Consider the following 13,246-nt stretch of genomic DNA (forward strand, 5'->3'; position numbering starts at 1 on the left):
TATTTCTGCTCCCAGTCAAAATACCTGGGTTTCATTTAATATCAATTCATTGTGCATCAAAGAAAGATGGGTTCATAATAAAGTGGGTTAACGTATCCGTAGTTTCTCGGACGGAAAAAGAAGACGAAAACCCATACCTTCGATCAACTTTTAATTGCATACTTCCAATGAAAGAGATCACCATTAACTGAACATGCATGGCTGGCTTCACACTAGAAATTGGTAAAGCATGCATATAAATCTATCGTCTATTTGCGCAGAAGAGATGCAGCAGAGGTATCAAAGATTAAGGAAAGATACAAAAAACCATTACGAGATTTTCTCAGAAAGGTGCATTTCCAAACATGCCACTGGAGGAGCAGATCTAGTTGCACCTGAGCGAAAATCCAACTGGGGCACGAGGAAGGAAGGACTGATTTCGTGTACACAGCCCCCGTGACTGCCCTCGGGGAAGGCAAGAGAGAGAGAGAAAGAAAAAAATAAAAAGAAAAAATAAGATCGGGAATTTCTTCCTTGAGGTTGCCGAACTGTGGTTAGACTAAGGTTCAACTCCATCGATGACGAGGTTTTGGGTAATCGTGTGAGATGCAGAAAAGTTTCGTTTCAAGTCCACTTCGGTAATTCGTAGGTAGCAGTCGTTTTGAGATCATGGGTAAGTTAATGAAGTTTCTTTTCATTTCTTTGCTGCTTATGAATTTATAAACATGATAAATGATTTTTATCAATGATGCTGTTCATAGAGAGGTGTTGTAAACAAAAATTTACTTATAATTTAAGCATTTATTTATTTATTTGTTATTAGTTTTACTTTTTGCCGCTGATTAATGAATTTGCAATTCGTCCATTTTATTTAAATTTTATTAGCTCACACCGCGTAAAATTTTTATATATCATTTTAATTATTCTAAAAACAATTAGGCATCTGAGATTAATTCTGATTTATTTTGTTTATGTTACTAAGAGGTTTCTATAGCTATATCAGTTAATTATCTCTTTAAATTAAATAATGATTTTTTTCCATATCTTTTATTAACACATTTGAAGATAGTATATACTTTAACGCTAGTTTGATGATATAACACACATAAAGAATGTTTTAAAATACCTTAACATTAGTACTAGGACAAAATATTTCAAATCTATTCATTTTCTCTAAACTTTATCGGCATTAAACAACATTAAAATTAATTCTCAAAATACCACTAGTATAAAATTATTTAGCACTAATATTTTGGGACAAACCTAGTAACTGATTAATAATTCCATCCACGTCTTGCAAAGTGTAAGGAAACCATGCTATATTCTTTGATACTTTCCTTCTAAGCTGATCTAACGTCATTTAACAGAATTATGAAATATTTCGAAGGAAAAAATTTATGAAACAATGTAAATTGTGCATATGATTGCGATTATCAGCATTGTAAATGAATATTATTTCTGATAACCATATTTAGTTAAAAATTTTGCATTATTCACTGAATGCCATATAATTTAAATAACAGGAAATATATAAAACCGCTTGTTTGTATAAGATAATATCAAAATATCATGTCTTATCTTTTAATATGACAGAAGTTGATCTTTTTGTTTATGTATGAACAAAGAAACTGATAATAATTCACGTGCCGATAAAAAGAATTAAATTTCAATCTTAATTTTTCAAGACAAAATTTTCCTCATTTATAATGATGACTTAGGATGTTTTTTTTTTTTAAATTTTTATTTTGAAGAATATGCAACTATTATGATACTATATTAGAATATTATCTAGTATTAGAATAAATATATTATGAATGAAAAAAAAAATATTTGTGAAAGCTTCTCCAGTTCTACGACTATGCCGATTATTGTTTTTTTTTCGCATAACTTCAAAGCGAAAATTATTTTAGAAAAAAAATACTGAAATAAATTTGATGAATATGAAGAACTGCAAAGTAAAAATTTTAACTTTTGTGATTTAAGTTAAAGCTTGTTATCCGTATATGATAGCAGTAATTTAAAATTTTTAAACATTGTAATGATATCAGCAACATAAAAACCGATTAAACTTTTTCTTAGATATAAATTATCTCTCGTTTTTACAAAAATATATTCTTACATAAATAAAAATTTTCCTTTTTTTTAATTAACCCAAGCCAACAGTAAATAATGAACTATAAGCGACAACATTATTGATATATGATATATATATATATATATTTTAATGCGTTTGTAGTTATTAAAAAAAGATCTTTGAAATTTTAGAATTTTTTATCACAACGTACTGATTGCTGGAGTCTTAAAATAAATCCGATTATATCAATTACTTCTACGTATTAAACGTGTCAAGAATTATTATGTATATCTTAACTGATGTTGATTATTTATTGAATAATTTTTTCCTTACCGTGAGCTTTTCTTGACATTGTTAAAAACTTCAGATTGTTTCTTTATTAGTTGAAAGTGTGAGATTTCTATTCTAACACACTTTATTGAAAAACCATTAAGAATGTTTCTGAATAAAGAATAAATAAAAACTTCAAATTGTTTCTTCACAGGTTGAAAATGTGAAATTTCCATTCTAACGCACTTTGTTGAGAAACCCTAAGAGTATTCCTGAATAGGGAATAAAAAAATCACCCGTTTATTGGGGAATTAGAAAAAATTTTATAAACACCATTTTGGTCGTAGTATATTGATACTATATTACTATACTATACTATTGATACTATATTATACTATTGTATATTGATATTGGTCGTAGGATATATAGTATATTGATACTCAATATTATACTATTTTGCTTTAACATTGAGCCCATTATCAAATAATTTTTATTTGAAACTAAGCTCGTTATGAAAAATGACTTGCATTTTATATTGAGTTTATAACAAAATAATTTTCTTTTGATGCTGAATTCACCATCAAATTATTTTCATTTGATACTGAGTTCACAAGAAAATAATTTTTATTTGACATTGAGCTAACTATTAAACGATTTTCATAGCGATGTCAAGAAAGTAGATTCAAATCCTCCTAATTCATAAGAGAGTTGCTATTCTTAGGATAACTTTATTTCTTGGCATCATGCGAGTGTCAAGGTGTTGTTTATGTTTTCAGTGTCTCTTAAAACATAAACAACACCTAAACATGCGCATGGTTTCATCTGACTGGATATGTCTTCAAGCTTATGCTGTTATTGGGTGATCCATAATACATTATTTTCGCTGACGAATAATTTACAGATATTTGAAGCATCAAGAATGAATTAGATCTTAAGATACTCGATTTAACAAAACATTTTAGTATAATCAGAGAATGAAAATTCTGCTAGAATGATAGAAAGTAACTCTCAATTATATTGAAAAGAATATTTATAAATGATTCTATAATAAAAAAATAACCGATTAACTATTGGGACACATCTATAACTATGGGCAGGTATTTTATTGGTAGTTAGCATGTAATATTGATATATATATATATATATGTCTGACTTATGCCGCAGAACTTCAAGTAATTAGTTATCTATCCATTCTCTTATGATGAATTGTAGTTAGTTTTCTGAGAGAAACATATGTCATTTGTCTCACTGTAAGAAAATTTGGGCTAAAATTTCATGCAAGGATGATTTTATGTACTGTTATTTGTGTGACTGACCAAAGATTACTCGATTCTTTAGTTTCATGGCTTTTGTATGCATGGATACAAAGATGTAGTGCATGTATGGGTAACCATAAGCAGCTGCTCCCACCCACATGATGACACATGGATAAGTCTAAATGCCCTGGCGCCGCGACAGTATAGGTGGAAACTAAGGTTGAGTCATAAGAGCCATCACCAGCCACGGTATAACTCCACCCATAGGAGGCACATCCCACCATCAGTAGGGGTAGCTGACCCCACACCTTTCTGACCCACTAGGGTCGCGAGTACTAACGATCATACCGGAAGTGTCTCATTCCCATGTATGAAGTGCTAGCTGGTAAGACCACATGTATGGGCAAAGGCGGTATAGATACCGCAGACGTTGCTTTTAAGAGCATGCCAAAGAGACAAGATATTAGCTCGTTTATGCCACTTCTCAAATAGCTACTTCTACTTAAATTCAAATATGATGAAGGGAAAAAAATAATAATATGTCCTGGGTGAAATTTACTTTTGTTAAACCACTGGTGAAGACTGGTAGAGCGAAAACACATACATTGCCCGGGTGACATTTACTTTTGCTAGGCTACTGTATATGTATTTTTGTAATTATCACAAAAGAGAGCATTTTCTTTTTCAATTTGTGATTTGAACTTTGTTAAGAAACGCATATCATATCAGAAATGAAAATCAACCACATATCATTATATAAAAACCATGGCCTTATTTTCTTGTTTCCTGGGAAACTTCAGCTGCCTTTATAATGAAAAGAATAATATAATTATATAAGATAGATATTTTTGGGCCAGAATATGACAATTAGTAGAGCATTCATTGCACTCTGAAAGCACTTTAAAATTCATATTTTCATTCATTAAAAGACATTTAAAATTTACTACCAAAAGATTTCTACATATTCTTTTAACTGCAGTCATAAATTTAATGACATCGCAGATTTTTCCTGAACTTTGAGTTATTCATCCATTTCAGTTGCGTATTTTCTCTCTACATGAATGCCCAAATTAGTGTAACTTCGATACGCTCTAGTAGGTACAATCTACTCACAATTTGCCCCAAGAGATTTGCTGATTAACAGCGTTTGACTGCATTCGCAGACCTTAATGGAAAGCTTTATTTTCAAAACACTGCTGTTTATATCGTAAACTTTTAACATGTCCAGTTTTCTGCCAAATGCATTTAAAAACCACAAAGGATTTTCAAACGTTAAAAGGCTACCAAATAAATCCCAGTTTTCGAAGATAATTGGCAGCATAAGAGACAATGCAATTTTGGTTCTTGGCATCTACATCACGGAAATGCGTTCTGCTCGGTCAGTCATTTCAGTCATTGAAAGAAACGCGAAGAAGAACCAAAGTGAGTTTTTGTAGGAATTTATTCACTTTTTGAATTTATTCACTGTATATTTGTTTGAAACCAGAAATGTGTGACTTCAGTCTTGGATTTTACTGATACATTATAGTGACAGCTGTGCATTTAGTTGGTATCTTGTGTCCTTCAAGGCGATTGAAAAAAGATAAATGTTGAAAGTTAAGAAAACTTTTATTAGGCAGACATTCGCCTACCCAAGAGCGGTAAAGTTTCTCTTTTATGCCAAGATACCCGATGGCGAATGTCGGACTTCCGCTTCACACACACCATCGAAGCCTTATCTAAGAATCGAACTTTGGTCCTCTGGTGTAATAACTGTCTAATCAAGCTGGTGGCATGACAGCAATTGTTTCCAACATTCTGGTGTAAAACTCAATGCCTAATACACCTTATGTGCAATGCTACTCAGTGAAATGTTACTTAAAATGAAAAAAAAAAACTGGAATATTGAATGACATTGTATTTAATTGTCTTCACTTTTCTTCATAAAATGGGAAAGAATATGAGCTTCTTAATATTGTCTCAGCAAAATATTAATCAGAAAATTTCCTATATTCATTTCTAAAAGGATTCCATTTGTATCATATTTAGTAACTTGCTCAATCAGAGAAAGAAAATAATACTGTAAACGTCATATTTTAAAGAATGATCTTTGTATATTTTTGTCTATTTTAAGAAAAAGATTTGTGCTTTATACATTTTATATGGACTAAAAATGCCCATACGGAGGATTAATCAAATTTATTGTTTATAACCTTTTAAACGCCAAGTGTATATATAAAATTTTCAAATTGACTGCAAATATCATGTATATAAATAATATAACAATTATAGAAAAACCTCTCCTTCTATATTATTAGCACATAACAGCTTCATATCAAATGAATAAAGTCCTTTCAATGCTTCAAAAAATTTATTTTTATCACTTTCTGACTCCCCGATATTAAATGGCCTTCCCAGACTAATCTGCCTTTAATAATCACCAGATAATATGACTTGTATGACAGGCAACATGATCTGGATTAAATGTTTAAAGAAAGAAAGATTTTAATTTATTAATATAGATGAAATAAATAATTTTAAACGCGGTGCATTTCTAATTTTTTTCTTTATATATATACCGTTGATCAATAATAAAATGTAAATATAATATGAAGCAGGGCGACCGATGCATAAAATGTTCATCTGTGGATGGTATTTTCTGCAAGCAGTGTTGAACAATCAAGTGAAAAGATATTGTCTTCATCCCAAATGTTATAGTAAACCAATGTGGAACGATTGAAAATGTTATGAAAAAATCTAAGATATAAAATGAATAAATTAAAAAGAAAATGCATGATAGACCAAGATAAATGAAAAATGAAAACGTACCGATGATAAGGAAAAGACGAAGAAAAGTACATCACAAAGGAAATGGAATTTGACGAAGACATCATTTTCTCCGCTCTAGCAAGGACCGGATGTTTTCATTGTTTCAAGTAACGAGACTTTGCGAAGCATGTCAATAATAATTTTGGCTGGAATAGGTTAAAATCATTCGTAGTGGAATTCACTGAAAATTCTTCATTTCTATAATTTAATTTCTTTTAGATCTACATAGAGCATGGTTAGGTATAGATATATTTCAATATTCCAAAATCTTTGAAAAATTTATTTGTTCGCTGTTTTAAAATTCCAAGCAATGGAATTCTTCATATTATTTACATCATTTAAAAAGTAGTTATTATATTTTGAAGAAGTTATTGCATTGAAATTTCAATGATAGTTACATTATTCTGTAACGATCATTCTTATTTTAGCTGTGATTCACTCGTTTCATTGAAATTAAAATGAAAAGTAATATGCATTATTCAGTTTACATTCAATTTTTAGTTGAATTTAAAACAGTAATATGCATTTGTGTTTCAAAAAAATCCTTTTAGTAGTATACTGAAAAATATTTTAAAAGCCACATATTTAATATTTGATTAAGTTTGTAGAAATGAAATTCACTTTTATTCACATTAATATTTATAAATAATTTAATTTGATAGATTTTTTTTCTTCAAAATAACAGTTTATGGATTTTGTTTAAATTTGATAGAAAGAATTTTTTTTTATTTTCTAAATCTGCTTTGAGTTTTTTTAAAGTTTTTCTCTGCCAGTTTTGATTTTTCTTTTTAATTTGATATTTTTATTCGTTTCTTATTAATGGAAAATAATACAGATTATTTTTAACGATATAAGTGCTTTCTAGGAAAATATGAATGCACAAATAAGGAATTGCAAAAAAATGTTAAGAAATTTTATTAATCATTTCCCTTTTATTTGATTAAAAATTTTCAAATCAAATAAAAGTTTTGCAGGTTGCCTTGTCTTTGGTTTTGAAAGTGCATTTTAAAATTTTGTTCTTGAAACAAGCGCTTTGTTATTTGTATACAGTCTAAAATGAGTATTCTAACATTAAATGTCGAAATAGTTTTTTTTTTTTTTTTTACAGACAGTTTAATTTTAAAACACTTTAAACTAAAAATTAAGCATTCTTTTTATCTACCCTTATACACTTAAATAAAAAAAACTTTCTAATAAAATTTTTAAAATAGTGGGGAAATTATACATAAATGTTCTAATGCCTTTTTTAACCAAAATGTTTGTACAACAATTGATAGTTGAAATGCAAAATCTATTTTTAAAACAATGACAAAAAATGGTTTTGCAACAATTGTTTCGAAAAATGTCTGACAGAAAAATCACCGTAGCAGTTTGTAAGTCTTAAGACATGAATTCTTTTTTTTCAAAATAGATTTTTAAAAAACAAGTTCACGGAATTTTGTAAACTGGGATTTTTACCTACAAGTAGTAAAAAAAGAAATATCTTAAAATATTCAACTTGAATTTCGCCACACTTTGAATTTCAAATTCTCTTTTGAGCGAACAAGTTTGACCTCTTACGCTTGCCAAAAGGAGCTCAGCATGAAGAGACTAGCGAAGGATGTTTTTGAGCAAGTTTTATACTGCAGTATATTGCCTCTTTCTTTCTGAACAAGGCCTATTCTGTTGGTGAGCATGTTAATGAGCCGCTTTAAATAAAACGCACATCCTTAAGCATCCGTCTTAGAGGACAATTCAAGGCATAAAAATGAAACTGAGTAAAACAAGTTTTTTAGAATGAGTATTGCATCCTCACATATATTGCCACATATGTTCTTATTAAACAGTTCATTTATGAGCTAGAAAAACTACACAACTAGCTGTGTAGTGTTTGTTAGAAAAACCTTTCCAATCACATTTAAAGCATAACTGATAGAAACTAAATGTAGGACATCTCTTCCCAGTTGATAATTTTTTCTTTATTACCTTTTTGTTGAAATTGCATCATCTAAAGTAATTTATAAGGTTTTTCAAAATTCCAAAATGAGAAACTAGTCCATTCATTATAAAATAAGTCTGAAATGTATCTGAGAAATTTGCTGACTTAATTTTGATTGCTTATCAAGCTACGAAGAAAAAAAAAGAGATGATTAGTTGATTAATATTCTCGCTTCGTATTCTAATCATAAATTATTTTTAAATCTGTAATAGAAATGAAGGAAAAAAAAAACTATTAACAGACGTAAAGAAAAAGCTAATTGATAAACTTATTTCCTCGGCTTTTCTGACAGTAAAATGTTAATGGCTAGCTGATAAATATCTTACTATGATTGAATTAGAAATTTGAATTTGCATTTCTAATTTCATTTTTGGGGTATAGACAATTTTCACAAACTTTCGTTGCAGTAAATTTTCCTTAAAGTATGCTATTGAAAGGGAGACCAACTGACTTTTAATCTTGGAGCTGCCGGTATTAATGCGTTTTAACTAGGGTACACACTTTAAATCAGTTGTTCCTCTGTATGAAGTCTATAAGATATTAATTAATGTTTAGCTTTTTTTCTCTTTTTCAGCAACACTGAGTAATATAGAGTAATAAGTGTTAATCTAATATATAATACTAACATTGACTTTTTATTACAAGCCCGCCAGCGTCAATTTATTTTTTAAATATGTCCCAAATACATGTGTAAATTAATTATCCCTATTTATTTAAACTTCCTTGTGGAAGTTTGCTTTTAACTCTTTTTCTTTTTTTTACAACTTTAGTGATTAACAACGGTTAGTTTCTTTGGATATTTTTGGAACTATAACTTATTTTAAAAACTTTATACATCGTGTCAAAGCAAAATAACTTCTTTTATTTCTTGTAAAACATTTTTTAAAGTTTCTTTCATCCTCAAAAAGATGCTAAAAACTTCCAATAAATACATTACAATACCGATCATGGAGTCTAAAAAAGTTATAACAATTTTCTAATTTTTTACTTCATTTCTATTTTCTTACATAAAATTTGAACTTATTGCTACTAAGTTTTATAAAACAATGGACTTTAATAATAATCTTCCATAAATGAGAAAAAAACCCGAAATAAAGGAATAAGAATTATGAATTCGTACTTTTCAATGAAAATGTTAACGTATGAAATCTTGTTTTTGTTACATTTTAATAACTTCTCTTATCTACTTATGTAAATTTTTTGTACTTGTTACTACTATCTAACACACGCGTTGAAAATAATGTTTTTTATTGAAAGGAAATGAGCTTGTAAACCATGTGTAACAAATCCATGAAGGAACCCGAAACCCGATTGTTCAATCGTAATCAACCCATTTTCCCCCCTACAATCTTTTGATTTTTTCCTATGTTTCACGGAAGAGTGATTTACAAATCCGCTCAAATATAATATTCTTCACACGACGGAAATATAATAAATTATACAAGTTTGCTAGTAACAAACAGGAAAATCGTAGAAAGAAAAAGATTACCAAAGATTAATTGGGAATTCCCTCTTGAGAGGAATACGGTTTTTCATTGACTTGTTAATTTAAATAAATCAGAAAAAAATTTTATTTGAAGTATGCCGAAGCCCATTCACAAAAAGTGACAGATACATTAGGAACACCATTTTGCAAATATCATAAGATTAAAATCATGACATAAATACAAAAGATGGATAGGAGTAGGTCAATTAAGCAATATTTTTGTGTAATATCATTTCAATGGAATGAAATAGAATGTATTATACAAATTCAAGAACAGTTTAATTATAACACATAATTAGATGCAAGATATCTAATCATTTGCATATAAAATGTTTGAAAAGTTTGAAAAGAAATTGCTTCATGAATTTTAGATAATTTCTATTAATTTAGTAGTTTTCGTCATGTAAAAATTGTTTTATGTACTTTAGATAATTTCTATTTATTTAGTAGCTCTCATCATGTAAAAATTCCCTTTTACCCCAATTAACGAATCTGATAATTTCATGCAATATGTAAATGAGTACAAAAGAAGAACATAGGACTTTCTACAAATTTGTAGCTAATTCAAATGTTATGTTAATTAAACGTTTCTTCTTTCTTTGTCGGAAAAGCTGCACTTATTTTCTTTCTCGGTTTTAAACTTTCTTCATCAAGAACTATTTCTCATTGTTGAAATAAAAATGTTTGAATGAAAATGTTATTAAGACAATATAATCTTCTATTTAAGATTGTAATTAATTAAACTTTAATACGAATATTACCCACTAATTTTTGCTTATAAAATTATAGATAATGTGAATTAAGAAATAAACAACTACATCTGAAGCTTACTCATCGTTGTTTTATGAAATTCTGGGGAAATATGGTTCTCCAAACATTAACTTCCTCTTATGACTGCCCACAGGTTACTGAAATTCTCAATAAAAATCACATTATAAAACCAAATCACTTCCTGAAAACTTCGAAAGCTGAAAGAAAATGTTCATTTTGGAAGTTCTTTAAAACACAACTCACAACCAACGAATGACTAAAAGTGTCGCAAATCTAATTTAAAGAACCTGTTTCACCTTCGCTGAATGGTGTCAAAAACCTCAATTTGTGAAACATTTGGTAGGTGGATGGGTTTTTCTATCAACGCGCGTTATTGAATATTCTGTATAGAAAAATGTTTATATAGTCTCTCTTCCCTTTTTGGTTGAGATATAGAAAAAATTTCGGAGATTATTTATGGAAAAACTAGTAATGAGCTTCAGTTTTAATTTTTCTTCCCAATATTAATATTAAAAAAAAGGGGCAAAAAATGGCTATTTTTATTTTATTATTATTTTTTTGCTATTATCTATTATTATTTTTCTCTCTATTATATTTTTAAAAAATTTAAAATGCTATTAAACTTTAAAAGAAATGACAAAATATCAAGTTTGATTTAAACATAAAAATATGATAAACTATTATCGATATTAGCTTTTTGTCAGCATAGATGTCTACTATAAATAGTAGAATACTAATTTTTGTGGTACTTGAAAAAAAAAAAATTTTTTAAATTTATAACGTTCTGGAAAATTTTTCATAAAAAATTTAAATAATTTTTTTTTAATATTTCAACATTAATATTTTCTTCCTATTATTATTTTTCATCTTTATAAATTTTATCTTTAAATGAACAGAATCATTTTTTTTTAAAAAAATCGAGTACAATCTTTTGGTCCTATTTTGTTTTAAATTGCTGGAAATGAAAGAAATACCTATAAAGGACATTGTGCATGTTTTTACCTTTTTATCAAATAAATATGCTTAACATGTCTTATAAAATCACTAGAAAATTATAAAAATATATTTAGGATTTCAAATAATTTTTAAAAAAATCATTAGATTTTTTTAAAATTAATATCTTGCATCAAATAAGGCTAATCTAGGCTTTTATATGCGCATTATTACAGGAATTAAGAAATATGAATTTAATGTCCGCTCAAAATATGAATAGATTGAAACCATAAAAATAGGTCTCATTTGTGAGGGTTTATGGATTTATTTTTTTATTTTATTAAGATGCGGGTTTATGGATTTAGCTGCTTTCCTTTTTAACTCTTAACAATTCATTTATATTTAATAAATAATCAAATGCCGGCGTTCTGGGTATTATCATAATCAGCTCAATAATCATAATCAACTATCATATTATCATAATCAGCTCAATAATCATAATCAACTATCATATTATCATAATCAGCTCAATAATCATAATCAACTATCATATTATCATAATCAGCTCAATAATCATAATCAACTATCATATTATAATAATCAGCTCAATAATCATAATTAACTATCATATTATCATAATCAGCTCAATACGGAACTGACACAGCCTATATCAAGAAAAACTGACAGCATTTTTATCATTTCTCACAGATAAGATTTTAAAAACAAGAAAAGGAAAAGCTTGTTACGGCTGTCATAAAAGTTGAGTTAACTATGATTTCAAAGTTAACGAACTTACCGCACTAGTTATTCAAAGCATTATGTGAAAAGTTAATTTTTTGTAACCATTTCCTTGGAAAGAAATTCTTCAAATGATATTCATACCTGTACTTTTTCAGTCTTTTTGAAACGATAGTTATGGATGTGTACCAGATTTTTTCCTAATAAAATCGTGGTTTGAAATAATAATAGTAAAATTTCTGAAAAGAATTACGATAGCCAGAAAATTATTTTTCAGTCTTACTATAATTAATATACATATTAAATTAACTGTTTTTCTATTTCCAAGAAATCATCGATGTAGGATTTGCTTGCATGCATATGTTTATTAAATAAATTTTTTTTTTGTATGAGCATATTTAGAATGATTATTTTTATTATCTACTTGTTTTATGAATTTTTTTAAAGAGAAAATTTTTACAAGCTTTATTCAAATGAAGCCTGCTTCTACAAAATCTACGTTTTCGAAAAGATGAAGCTAATATTTGCTTGTAAAAAATATTCGAATTTAAAAATGCTTAATTTTAGAATAAATATTGCGCCTTGATTCATTTTCAAAACTTGTTATCTGAAACTTCCAAAATTTCGTTTATTAAATTTTAAACTTCTTCCATCTAGAATATTCTCGCATAGCAAATATTGGAGCTAAAATTCATCAGATTTATTTCTCAAATATTGGAATAAAAATTCATCAGATTTATCTGACAAATATTGGAATTGTCTCTCAGATTTATTTAGATTGAAAAATATTAACAAAATTATTGATTTTAAAATTAATTAAAATTTTGCTGTCACTGTCCTGGAATCGGTAATATTTATTTTAATAGCATCAAATTTCTCAACTCAGATTTATTTCTCAAATATTGGAATAAAAATTCATCAGATTTATTTTATAAATATTGGAATTGTCTCTC

At 28.0% G+C, this 13,246-nt stretch overlaps 1 protein-coding gene across 1 annotated transcript in view; it reads left to right on the top strand.

Moving 5' to 3' along the window:
- The first annotated feature begins 548 nt into the window (after positions 1-548).
- The window catches only part of LOC129960212 (long-chain-fatty-acid--CoA ligase 4-like), an 82,816-nt gene continuing 70,118 nt past the window's right edge, over positions 549-13,246 (top strand). Inside the window, exon 1 of the mRNA XM_056073450.1 lies at positions 549-652. Within this exon, the coding sequence (XP_055929425.1) occupies positions 649-652 (4 nt within the window). The 5' untranslated portion in view covers positions 549-648. The remainder of the gene's footprint in view (positions 653-13,246) is intronic.

This window comes from Argiope bruennichi, chromosome X2, assembly GCF_947563725.1.
Source record: "Argiope bruennichi chromosome X2, qqArgBrue1.1, whole genome shotgun sequence".
Classification (NCBI taxonomy): domain Eukaryota; kingdom Metazoa; phylum Arthropoda; class Arachnida; order Araneae; family Araneidae; genus Argiope; species Argiope bruennichi.